Source organism: Jaculus jaculus, chromosome 15 (genome assembly GCF_020740685.1).
Source record: "Jaculus jaculus isolate mJacJac1 chromosome 15, mJacJac1.mat.Y.cur, whole genome shotgun sequence".
NCBI lineage: Eukaryota > Metazoa > Chordata > Mammalia > Rodentia > Dipodidae > Jaculus > Jaculus jaculus.
In genome coordinates, this window is record NC_059116.1 from 38,505,476 (window position 1) to 38,519,418 (window position 13,943).

At 39.5% G+C, this 13,943-nt stretch overlaps 1 protein-coding gene across 1 annotated transcript in view; it reads right to left on the bottom strand.

Annotated features, from left to right (window-relative positions):
• LOC123455045 (vomeronasal type-2 receptor 116-like) overlaps positions 1–12,359 on the bottom strand; it is a 34,676-nt gene extending 22,317 nt beyond the window's left edge. Inside the window, exon 1 of the mRNA XM_045134730.1 lies at positions 12,277–12,359. Coding sequence (XP_044990665.1) covers positions 12,277–12,359 — 83 coding nt within the window. The remainder of the gene's footprint in view (positions 1–12,276) is intronic.
• Between the last annotated feature and the right edge of the window lie 1,584 nt (positions 12,360–13,943).

Sequence of the window (13,943 nt, forward strand, 5' to 3'; positions counted from 1 at the left end):
TGCACAAATAATAAGGAAAATTTAATCAAGACTCTAAAGTGTCATTTCACTAAAAAGTTAGAAATAGGGCCGGAGAGATGGCTTATAGGTTAAGCACTTGCTTGTGAAGCCTGAGGACCCCGGTTCGAGGCTCCATTCTCCAGGACCCACATTAGCCAGATGCACAAGAGGGCGCACGCGTTTGAAGTTTGGTTTGCAGTGGCTGGAGGCCCTGGCGCGCCCATTCTCTCTCTCTATCTGCCTCTTTCTCTTTTTCTCTGTCGTTCTCAAATAAGTAAAAATAAACAAAAATTTTTTTTAATGTTAGAAATATAAAGCAAAAATAAGTGAAAAGCAAAGCCATTAATAACCAGCATTTCTCAGCTTTTCAGGAAAAGATTAAATTTAGACATGGAAATTGTTAAAATTCATTTGTTGTTTTTCTGAAGCAAACATATGAATATGATATATGTTAATGTGAACACTTAAAATTTCATGAATTTAAGAATTTGTCTACTAAAACACAATACTTGAGCTTAAAAATGCTTCAGCTTAAAACGAGGAAAGGTTTTGTTGGCCTCAGAGCCTGGGAGATTTCAATCTACAATTTGAGTTTTTGGTATCTAGAGCTTTTGTGAATGTAGAAGACCAGAAGATCAAAGGGAAGTAGTGTAACAAAACACTCATGGCACTATAGGGATGTAAAGAAGAAAATGATGGAAACATTGAGATTCCACAATGTAGGTTGGGAGGTCACTGCCTGCATGTGAAATTTCCCCAGTGCATCACTTCAGTACCTCACAAGCTTCCAGCATGTAACAAACATAGTATCCAATCGCTCACCACAGGCTCTTAGAATATGACACAGTTAAACTACAGCCCTAATTTAATGTTCACAAATTATATCAAAGAAGCTACAATGTTCATTCACCAAACAAGTATTGTAAAAAATATAATAAAATATTATTGAAGCTACCACGAGAGAGATTCATATTGCTTAGGTACTGAAATTCTTATGTGCAAATTCATCAGAAGAGCAGGAACATAAAACATAATTTATTGAATTGCATATAAAATTCCCATTAAATATACAAATGAAATAGCTAGGTGTAACTAATAATTGTTCATATAACTGATTGCCTTTAAAATCACATCACTGTATTGGTTAAAGATGTAACAAACGAAGCCTAGAGATGCAATGGCAGAAATATATGCAAACCATTTCTATATCTGATCTGGAGAAAATACCTGTGGAGTGGATGTACTGAGGTATAAACAAAATGAAGAGTGTGACCTTGTAAACATTGAAGACAGGAGCAAATAACACATGACTGAGTCTGAGATAGTTTGTATCACAGACCCAAACCTAAAAAAAATATTGAAAAACAGCATGTAAAATATTTTAGGAAAAAACCAGCAAATCTGGTTCTTAAATAGATCAATGATTATCCTAAATTCTCCCTTAAAATTCTCAAAACAGTAAAAGGGGGTCATGATATTTATAATGGAAATAGAGATAAAAATGTTAAAATTCATCTGTTTTCACAGAACGTTCACAAATACTTAGGTGTCAGGAGAGGGAAGCACAATACAGGAGTGTTCATGGTACCAGATTTTACAATATACTACAGAGCCATGCTAAGAAAAATGTCACAGTCTCACAAAATTAGATAAGGACACAATGTGATTTAATGGAAGTGTCACAATATGAACCAGGCTCTTACCTCCACTCAAATTGGACATAGGTCACCAAAATATATATTGGAGAAAAGTTTTAGTTCTAATGAATCTAGGGAAAAGGAATATTCACATGGTGAGGAATGGAGTAATACCTCCAGACCACATTTCTTGCAAATATTAACTCAAAAAGAATAAGGCACCTTGACATGAGGCAAGTGATTCTTGCTAGGATAAAACCATGGGAATTACTTCAACATATAGGTGTAGACTTGGGACTTATGGGAAACTATTCTAAGAATTCCAGGAAACTAGCAAGATTTGATAAATGAGGTTGCATGAAAAATACAACCTTTCACAAAGCACAGGAAACAAAGCACACAAATGGCCCTACTAAGAAAAATTTACAGGAATTCATGGAGTAGAATTCATACATAGAATTATTAAATGCATCAATAAAACATAAATTTGAGTGAAGCAAACAATAAATGGGTACATTGACCAGTCAGTCTGAATAGGAGAAGTGGTACATAATAAAGCAATGTAATAAAGCAAATGTCTGTAATACTTAATCATCAGGACAATATTTAACAAATGACTACTGAACTCCATCTAAGCCAGTCATGTAACCATGACACATGCAAGTAAAATACAAGAATGTCTGGTGAGGACCCAGAAGGAAACCATGACATTTCCTGCAGGGAATGTAAGCCTCTATCAATATCAGTATCATTAATGATCCACCAAAATTTTTCTGATGATGATAAATGTTGTATAAAATGGTTGTGCACAATGCACTATAAACTCCTATAGTATTCAGCTCTACCTTCCTGAGCACATGCCCAAAGGGATCTAAGTCAACCCAGTATAGAGTCACTTGATATCCAATTCCTGTCAAAATTTTGCCCAGCAGCCGCATTATGGAATCATAGTAAGTGCTCACCCACAGGCAAGCAGATGTGGAGTGAGGGGCACATGCACAGAAAGAAGCTCAGCTCATCCAGCATGAAGAACACAGTAACAGAATTCACACTAAAATGTGTGGATTTGGAAATTATTATGCTATGCAAAATGCTGCAGCTAACTTCACATTGCTGACACAAAACATCCAACCAAAACCAGCTTGTGGGAGGTAATGGTTCATTTTGGCATAGCAACTAGAGGGTAAACTCTGTCATTACAGGAAACACTGTGGTCTGTGCAAAGGCTGGATATCACTTCCCTGCCAGCATCAGGAGGATAACAGCAAAAGAAAGTATGCCAGAATTACACAGTAAGCCAGTGCTAACAAACCATGGAGGTCTACCCCCAGTAATACTCCTCCTTCAGTTACATTCCACCCCAAATTTCCATCACCAGGGCTCAAGCTTGCAGAACACATGAGTTTATGGGGGACAACTAATTCAAATCACATTCCACCCTGGCCCCCATAAGTTGCTAGCCATGTTTGTAAAATGCACTGCATTCAGTTGAACTTTAAAAGTCCCCATAGTTTTATCAATCCTAACACTGTACAAACATACCAATAGTGCAAGGTCCCTTAATGGTTAGCTGTAAAAATAAAAATAAAATAATGGCACAGAGTAAACGTTAAAATTGCAAATGATGTCATTAGGCAAAGGAAAGTAAAGAAAGATTGAACAAATACAGGATTTAAAAGAAATAGGCAAACGAATTCTGTACCTCCATGTCCAACAACGGGACCCATAGCTGGAGCTGGGAAACAAGTCAGAACCATATTCAAACATAAGCCCACCCTCCAATATCAAGCTAGCATCAATCATGGGCTACAAGAGGGCCTACACCTATTAAAGTCTTTATTAAAAAGTAAGGGTTATCTCATTTGTCCCGGTGCTAATTTACTCTCCGTTGGAGAATCTGCTTCTTTTTTTCAGATACATGCAGATCCTAAGGAGAGAGCCACCCCATCATACCTCAAAAAGACTCCAACTGAAACTAAGGAAAATTGGCAAAACAAGCAAGGGTGCTATTTTCCTGATGAACCAGATACCAGCACAAGGGGGAAGGAGATTAACACAGAGAAAAATCAACTCCTACGAAATCAGAGAGCCAGAGCCTCAGAGGCCCCCAACACCTCAAAACTGAAGCAGACCAAAAATGAACCCAACATAGCTCAGGGAAATTTTGCAGAAGAGGTTGCGGAAAGAATGTCAGAGCCACATGTTGGGTCATGATATGCAGAGACATTTAGCGTACCAGTAACTGTGGGCTAACTCCACAATGCACGACCCATATACATGAACAAGGAGGGGCCATTGGGGAGGGGGTAGGTCACGGATGAGCCAAATAAAGGTACCAAACTGCCTGTATTTGCTGAATAGAAAACTAATTAAAAAATTTTTTAAAAAATCACAAAAAATAAAATAAAATAAAAAAGAAAAAAAAAAAAAGAAATAGGCAAACAAATTCTGTACCTCCATGTCCAACAACACTAACCAGTGAAAATTGCCTGGAGTTTCCACTTTTGCCCCTCCAGATGGTCTGCTCCCACACTGGGAAAAACTTTATCCCAAACCAGCAGTTCTCTTTAGCAGCCATCTCATAGATCTGGCAACTCCTTTGGGTCTCTAGTGCAGCCCAAGGTTCATCCTCATGAATCCATTGGACCTTCATGCAGGCACTTCCAATAGTTCTTCCTCACATTACTCATGGCCATTCCCCACCCCTCAAGAAAACCCACCCCAAACCATGTTGCAAATACAAAGATCATTTCTGTCAAATGTTAATACTGCATAACAAAGTACTAGGCTCGCTGCCAATTTTGTTAATCCCAGAGAGAATAAAGCCAGATTTAGGGGCAAGACACTCTTTCAGCATTCAGGCCTTTTACTTTTAAAAGAGTCAGCATTTTCCTGGCTGTCCCAATGAAGAACAGCTAGACTAGTGCCAATTGTTATGATGTCTCAAACATTTACAGCTGAACTAAGCTTCTCTCTTTATCCCTAAGCTTTTATCTCTTTCTGTGCCATATCCATCTACTCATGCCAGTCCATTTCTATGCAGCACAACCTTGCATAAGTTCTCAGGGCATAGTCAATCAGAACACAGCAAGCATTTCATATATGCTGTTTTTTTTGTTTGTTTGGTTTTGGTTTTTCAAAGTAGGGTTTCACTCTAACCCAGGCTGACCTGGATTTCACTATGTAGTCTTAGAGTGGCCTTGAACTCACAATCCTCCTCCCCCTGCCTCCCAACATACATACTACTTCTAACCCAGTATCTATAAAGTTCCTTCTTCCTCTTATGAGCCAAACCTCATACACCATAGTTCTTACTCTGCATCCAGTTCTTTCATCTCTGACAAGAATTGTTCATGAAACTGCATTCAACACTGCAAGGTATCTATTAGACTAAGGTTTCAAATCCTTCCAAATTCTTCCCACAAATGAGCCCCAAGATCATACAATGTGTATGAATGCAAATAAAATAATGTAGTATTTAATAGGTGACAATATATAATCAAGGCAGGCACTTGGAGGAGAAAAATGTCCACTACGGTTTTAATGACAAAATCCTATGAAAGACAAGATTGAGAGCTGGAGGGATGGCTTAACAGTTAAAGAGTTTTCCTGAAAAACCAAAGGACCCAGGATCAATTACACAGGACCAACATTAGCCAGATGCAGAAGGTGGCACATGCATCTGGAGTTCATTTGCAGTGGCTGGAGGTCATGATGTGTTCTTATCTCAATGTCTCTCTCCCTTTCCAAAAAGATAACATAGGAGAGAAGTGGCTTTACATTCATGATGTATCTTACAGCTTATTATCTTCACCCAAAAATATAATGTGAACATGGTTAAAAAAATACACTATTAGGATATTAGATAATATCTTAAATTTATACAAGTTACATTTATCTATCTATCTATCTACCTATCTATCTATCTATCTATCTATTCAGCCATCTACCTATTATCTATATTCTATATATCTATTTATCTATATCTTTATATGTATATGAGATAATAGTTTATCAAAATACATAAATATGTTAATAAAATTGAACATCCATTTGTCATGGGATATTAGTATTATGGGAGGACATTTTGTCAACATATTTTCTAAAACTAAAAACAATTTAAAAATTCAGTATCAAAGGGATCATAGATATGAAAGGTAGCTGACCTTCAGGGTCATCAAAGTCTAAGAGTGAAGACTGGGTAGTAGCTAAGTAAAATTAGTCAGACGTGAGATGGGTCAGAGCAGTGGGAGGAGAATAGTTATCCAAAATCATGTACATGTATGAACCAAGAATAATAACATGTATATGTAAGCTTGTTGGAGTGCAGCGGGAGTTATGTTACATGGTAGACATGCTAGTTAGACTTATGTAATATTTGTGAAGTCAATTTATTTGGGGTAACCCAGGCCCAGAAAGCCAATTGTCACATGTTCTCGCTCATATATGGATCCTAGCTACAAATGATTGAAAGTCTATGTGATCAGGAATAAAACTCAGTAACAGAGGTCAGTAAGCTGGAAAGGGGATATAAAAGGAATATATTTGGAGGAGAGACTTTATAGGATGTTAGAGTATATATGTAAGCAGAAGAACAGACTACTGAGGGTGAAAAGGACTAAGTGAGGTCAGGGGAAGAGATTGAGTCAAGGAAGGGAGGAGGGAGGGCTGATAAAAATCTAAGAGACTATAAATAAGTCATATGGAAACCTATATTTTTGTACAATGGGTCACTCAGAAGCCATAGATTGTTACTAGAACATTTTCAGTGCCAGTGATAGGATACCTTCGAGTGAGTTGTTGGCCAGAGAGGTCTCTGATGCTCCCAAAACATTATAGGCCATTACCGAAGCTCTTGGTTTCCCACCAAGAATAGATGGTAAGACCCTATTGCTGAAGACTCCACATACTTGGGCTGCAAGATCACTGAGAAACCCTGCTGGAACTGAGCTGATAATCTCCTCCATGTAGACAAGCTGACAGAAAGCTGGAAAAACCTATGCTGCATGCAGTTTAATGTGAGAAAGAGAAATCATCAGTGGAGATACTCAATAGTGGATACTGCAAGCCTCAAACTTGGTGAGCCAGGCCAAATGAGCCAATGAGTTCAATAGTGGCACATCTGTTGTTGGAGAAACCAGCTACTCTCTAATTGGTCTGGAGGCCAGCTCCATGGGAGGAAGTGCATCCCTAACACTGAAAACCTACAACAGGGGTAGTCATGAGCCCTAGGGGTGTGTTGTCTGGCTAAATATATTCACTGTGTTCACTAAACTGCCTTGTAATCACTTCTCTTAATTTTCTTACCCATATATTAATGCTACTTTCACTTTTGGTTAGAGAATCTTCTCTTTACAGATGGCAATGACCTTGGGATGACTCAGAAGGCAGCATGGTGCTGAGAAGTAATGGAGGAGTGCTCAGGGCTGAAATGTGTCTACCATACCTTCCAAAGCTCAGGGTCCATTTCAGAAGAGGTTACAAAAGAATGTAAAAGCCAATGAAGGGCAAGACTCCTTACAATGCACTCCTCCAGATACAAAATGTTTTGGCTATCCATCACCTCACAGTGCCTGACACTACCTACAGAAGTCCATCACAACAGGTGGACAAGATGATGATATTAAAATAAAAGAGAGACTGACTGAGAGGGAAAAGTGTATGATGGAGAGTGGGGTTTCAAAAGGGAAAGTGTGCAGAGGGAGGGAGTTACCATGGGTTATTTTCTACAGTTATGGATGGTGTTAATAAAAAATAAATTAAATTGAAATAGAAGATAGGGGCTGGAAGTCCCCAAACAGTTAGCTCATCTAGTGCCAGAAGGTGCTACTTGAGCTACTGGGGGAAAATTGCCAACAAGGACTCGAGGTCTACTCAGCAGAAACTACCTGATGTGATGCTCACCCAGTGCAATAGTGGCACACGGCCATAGTGATTAACCAACTCGTCTTGGATTGGCTAACAGATCTGCTCAGTGGAACGGAACCCCTAGCTGGAACTGGAAAACAAGTCAGAATCATATATAAATAACAACTTTGTTCTCCAATATCAAGCTCCAACCAATATTGGGCTACAAAAGGGCCTACACCTATTAAATTTTCTCTAAACTAATAATGGATATCCTATTTATCCAGTGCTGACTTAACTGTCCATGGAAAATCTGCTTCTCTTTCTCAGATGGATGCAGAACCTGAGGATAGAGTCAAGCCAAGGTACCTCACCAGGGCCCCAACTTAAACCATAGAGTAATTGGGGAGATAAGCAAGAATGCTGCTTTCTTGGTGAACCTGGTATCAGCACAGGGTGAAGGAGATAAACACAGAGAACAATCAACTCCTACCATACCAGAGATCCAGAGACACAGAGGTTCCAAAGATCTTATCACTGAAGTAGACCTAAAATAAACCCAACATGGTCCAAGGAAATTCATGGAAGAGGGGGCAGAAAGATTGTTAGATCCACAAGTTGGGACATTGTACACAGAGACATTTCTTCTTCCCCATAACTGATTGCTACCCCCATAATGCATGACCCACAATCCCTATGGGGATAACTGGCACCCCAATAAGGAGGGTCCCTTTGGAGGGGGCACAGGCATGAGAGTAAGGATGGTACCAACATGTGCTATTTACACACTGAATATGTACATAGCTAATAAAAAATTAAAATTAATAGTAAAAAAGTTAAAATTAATATGCTTTGGGAATAGACAAGTTTTGCTAAATTTGTTCATTGGGTAAAAGTTTGCTTCTTTGTTTTTTTTTTTTAAATTTGATTTATTAGTTTTCTTTTCATCAAATACAGGCAATTTGGTACCATTGTTTAGGCTCATCTATGATCTACCCCCTCCCATTAGACCCTCCTTGTTGATGTAAATGGGTCGTGCATTGTGGAGTTAGTCCCCAGTTATTGGTATGATAAATGTCTCTGCAAATCATGACCCAACATGTGACTCTGACATTCTTTCTGCCCCCTCTTCCGCAAAATTTCCCTGAGCCATGTTGGGTTCATTTTTGGTCTGCTTCAGTGCTGAGGTGTTGGGGGCATCTGAGGCTCTGGCTCTCTGATTTGGTAGGACAAAATAAGATCAGGAGATAACAATTATTGAGAAAATTTACTACATGACAAGGAACAGAGTCATATATACCATATTAAATAATTGAATTCTCTGTACAAGAACTACAAATTGACAGATCCAATAGAACATGATGAAGGCAGATGTCACCTAACAGAGCTCTATTGCATTTGAAATGACATAGTCTAAGCAGGAGGAGGCCTAATGTCTTTAAGATGAACAATGTAAACCACAATGTATTAACTATGTATTGTAAGCCAGGACTTTTATCTGTGTTAGCGTATTTAAACTTTGTAACAACCATAAGTTCCACTGTTCTTACTTAAGAGATGAAGAAACAGAGAGAAAGCTTTTCTTAAATATCTTACATTTAAAGCATCCGTACCCTTTTCAATTTTCATTGAGCACTTTAATATATTAATACATTGCAAATTGTGCCCCAAATTATCACCACAGTTATAACCTGTCCTGTGTGAATTAGCACAAACATTAATAACAGCTATAGAATTATATTCTGGAAAAATAATCATGCATTTTAGCCCTGACTGATTGGTGAAATGTAGACTATCTGGAGCCTAGAGTATGTTATCCTCTGAGCAACTTATGTGCTATTTTTCTTATGATTTGATAAAAATCTCATTCCCAAAAAAAGGAGAGGGGTTGGAGAGATGGCTTAGCAGGTAAAGCGCTTGCCAGCAAAACCAAAGGAGCCAGATTTGATTCTTAGGACCCATGTATGCCAGATGCACCAGGTGACACATGAGTCTGGAATTCATTTACAGTGATTGCAATCACTGCTGCACCCATTGTCTCTCTCCCTCCCCCTCTTTCTATTTCCCTCTCAAATAAAGGAAGAAAAAACATTTTTTAAAAGGAAACATTACATTATGACCTAAATCATATGAATAAGTCCTGCAACAATACATTGATTAAAATAAAAGCAAAAATGGTCTAGACACCTATCTAAAAGCAAACACTTTTGTCTCACACATGGTGGGGGTGTGGGTAGCTACATCCTAGTACTCTATGAAGCTACCTGCACAGTAGGGCCTGTTGCAGTCAGTTCGCATCGCAGGCAGAAATCACCTGACCAAGAGCAGCTTTTGGGAGTAAAGGGCTTATTTTGGCTTTCAGACTTGAGGGGAAGTCCCATGAGGGCAGGGAAAAGAATGGGATGAGAAGAGAGTACACATCACACCCTGGCCAACATAAAGTGGACAACAGGAACAGGAGAGTATGCCAAACACTGGCAAAGGGAAACTGGTTATAATGCCCATCAGACTGCCCCCAACATCACACGGCCTCCAAGAGGTGCTGATTCCCAAATCTCCATCATCTGATAACGTCGCATTCAGAACACCTATGTTTGTTGGGGGCACCTGAATCCAACCACTGCAGAGCCCTATAACTTCACAAGATCAGAAGCTATGAACAGGGAGATCCGTAAACGTTCCTGTGAGATCTCCTCCTGTCAGCAGTGAACATGCCTACAGGATCTGTGTTTGAAATCCCATAAAATCAAAACAGGATAATATTTCCACCATCATGATATCAGTGAAATAGCAGGAGGGAGAACAGGAAAGGGGTTTTGTTCACTTTCTAAGAACATGGAGTATGTGAGATGCTGTGTGACCCACAGAGAGGGACAAGAGGCAAACAGGCATAACCGGCAATGCACTTATCAAGGAACTTCTCAAAAGATGTAATTAATGCATGAAAATGCTTTCCTTGGCTTAGTGTTCCTCTTATTCCTTATGAATTTAGGGTGATTGAAGCAAGTCATGGGACCCCTAGAGTCCAGTACTGAGAGGATGTGTCACCTGAATGTGAAAAGCCAGTATAATTGTAATTATATTCTTTCAGTCATAGAGAACATGCCCAGGGAACATGACTGGAGAGAAGCAGTCGCTGAGGCTCGTTGGTCTCTCAGATGAAAGTGAGAGCAGGAGAGGATTTGGAGGCACCCCAGTCTCACTGCTAATGAACACAGAAAATATCTCTAACCAACATCCAGCATTATAAGGCTGCTGGGTCAAACTGAAATTATTCTGCTGTATTCAAAATCAAGATATGCACTCTGTTCAAATTATAGAGCTTTCCCTGATTTCTTTTACCACTAGGACCCTCACTTAGAATTTTGTTTTAATTTCCCATTATTAAATTTAGCTATGAATTTCTCTGACAATCTACCTAATATAGATGCCTGATCACTTGATATCCTTGTGTTCCAAATTCTACTAAATCAAGAAAGTATTGTTTGATCACCCATATCATCTTTCCCTAGAATTCACATTACACCAGAACCTCTCCTTATGCCTCTGTTAACTCTAACTAATTATTTTCAGACATGGGAATCTGAAACCTGCTCCTTTTCTCTCAATTTGCAATTGCCAATCATATATCCAGTAAACAGCACAATCCTTTTTTGAAATAGTAGAATTGTCTATAGCAGATATATCCAGCTTATACATAATGTTATTAGCAATGCTATTAAGTATCAGCAATGAGAATAAGCCAATGACAAGAGAATGGAGGCAAGAACGTCCACTACTGAAAGGTCAGATTCTGCACACCTGACATCACAAAACACTTTGCACCACCATCAGCATCACTGTGTGCACATTGGTCACAGTTTTGAAAATAAATTTTATAAAATTTCTGAAAAAGAGGGGAATATATGGTAAGAATACCTAAAAATATAGGGGAGTAGACAAAATGCTGTACCAAAAACTGTAAGATTCGGACATATTCCATAAGTGCAAAGGTAACCTGTAGTGAAAAACACACCCCTGCTTTCAAATGTTAGTGGCCAGCACTGGAAGCCACTGCTGCGTTAGGATTTGACCAGGACGACAGCATTCAGTGCCTTCACTGACATCCCATTTATACCAGAAGGGCAGATACAGATTCACTATTGACTAAGTGCCAGCTTCTTTCATTAAGTAGAATGTTTAGCAAATACCTGAAATTCATAAAATTCCAATTGGTGGTCGTGCATATGTCACAGTGATGCACAATAACCTCACAGAGCATGAAGTCCGTCAGTGGGTGGCGGTCTTGTACCTGTGCTCAATGTCAGATCCATAGGTCACAGAGCACACATGTCGTTACGTGATGCTGCCACATCATTCTAATGAGTCACTAAGTATTTACATGAGTGGTTTTCCCTTTCAAGTGTGGCACAGAGGTAAGTGACCCTTCTGAGGCCTTAGGAAGTAATACCAGTGAAAAAACACTGGAGATATGAAGGGACACTTGGCTGAAGCAGCTCAGCCCTGAACACAGTCAGTGGGACTGTTTCTGAGAAGATTACTGAGCACATACCATGGGGTTGGCAAGAGGAGACCTGTGAGGAAGCCTAGGCAGAGAGGACTGTCCCTTTCCACTCCTCCCCTTTTAGGTGCCTCATTACAAGACCAAAATAATTTTTGGTCACATTATGTGGATGTGGTTGGAGGTAAGATGACAGAAGACCTACAGTGTTAGGCAATCAGCCACATACAACTTATGCATCAACAGATGATGAAAATACACAGAAAATGAAGCAACTACAAAGACACTTACCTTTCATTAGGGAGATTCATGAAAAATCCTTTTGGTATATGTTCATTCTGTACATAAATATCAAAAACACAGTCATTCGTCATATCTTGAAAAATATGATATTTGGGATTTGTTCTCCAAAAGCACTTGTTTCCAAAGAAATTGCCACGTATGTGTGGAATGTTTGACAGCAAGAAGATGAAAACGAGGGAGAACCTCCTCTCCATGTCTGTCAAGACATATAAGCTTGAGCAGAGGTAGGGCCTGTGCTGTCATGCAGATATTCATCATACATGAGATATGTTTGTGCATGTCCATGGGTGTCTGTTTTATCTCTGTGTCTGAATGGAAGGGCCGCTCAACTTCCCATGTGATTTTCCCCACAGCCTGTTCTCTCCTCTCTGGAGGAATATGAGACGCTCTGCCCTGGGCATCTGCATCTGAGGTCCACATTCGAGTGACAAACAGAGGCTGAAAAACAAGTTGTGAAGATCCTCTTCTGCCTCAGGTGCCATGACCTCACTCATGTCCACGGACGCCTGCTCGGGGATGAGTTAATCTGACGAAATATTTTCTCAGGTCTGTGCCAATAGTGATTTGTTTGCAGAACAGTTGAAATGATGTAAGAGTATTACATTAGTGGGCCCAAGAAACATGTGAATTTAAAGGATCAGAAAGGGTCTATGGGAGTCAGAGCTCAGGCAGAACCATGGGTCCTACATAGTTAACTGCCAAACACAGGCAGTGGCTTGCATGTGCCCAGTGTACAGTCACCCAGAGAACTCACCATCACTATGTCAACCATGCCCTGATAATTCCCAGTCACATGTGGAGAATCCCAACAACTGTAGCTGCTTTCCAATGTTTGCATTACCAATCATGAAACTCCCAATTCATGGTGAATCAAACCCTGTCTGGTCAGTCCCTCAATGTCAACACAGACACTAAGCTTCACATGGATTCCCACACCATGAGTCCCTCCCTGCTGCTCAATCCCCATGGATATTTATCTTGTGGCGATGTCTTTATTTATCTAAAACATTGCCTTCCTCCATTGTTTGTGCTTATCTGCATATAGCTTAATGTCTAAAAAAACATCCATATATTTAAAGGGAGGGAATAAAGTCCTTGGAGAGAATTAAGAGGCAGATGCAGAAAAACAAAAAGTGGGATGCATTATGGAGGGAGGCAGAAATTTAATCCTTCATGAGATAAAATATACAGGAGGATGCCTAAAACATATGTCTATTTTTCTACTTTTATTAGTGAGCATCCAAAATAGTGGATTTCACAAGGATATTTCCATACACATATAACATTGTGTTCCACATTGTACATTAACCACACCCCTGTCCTCTCTTTCCACTGGTTCCCATCCTCAACCCAAATGACTCTGCTTTTGTATCACGAGTTTACATGTCAGGTTATATTTGCGTGTTTTCTGACTATGAGATAATGTGGTGCTCTTTGCATCGTCCCTCACACGTCACTGTGTCCCTACTCTGTCTCTCCTACTTCCTCTCCCAAGTGTCACTTTCTGACATCTATGCCGTGAGTCTACGAAAGAAGAATGCAGATCCTGCAAATTAGAGAAAAGGTGCTAAACATCATTGTGAGGCTTCCTTGTTATTTTTCTTAACCTGAAGTTCTGTTTCATCTATTCAGAAATAAGTTTCATAATTTCCCTA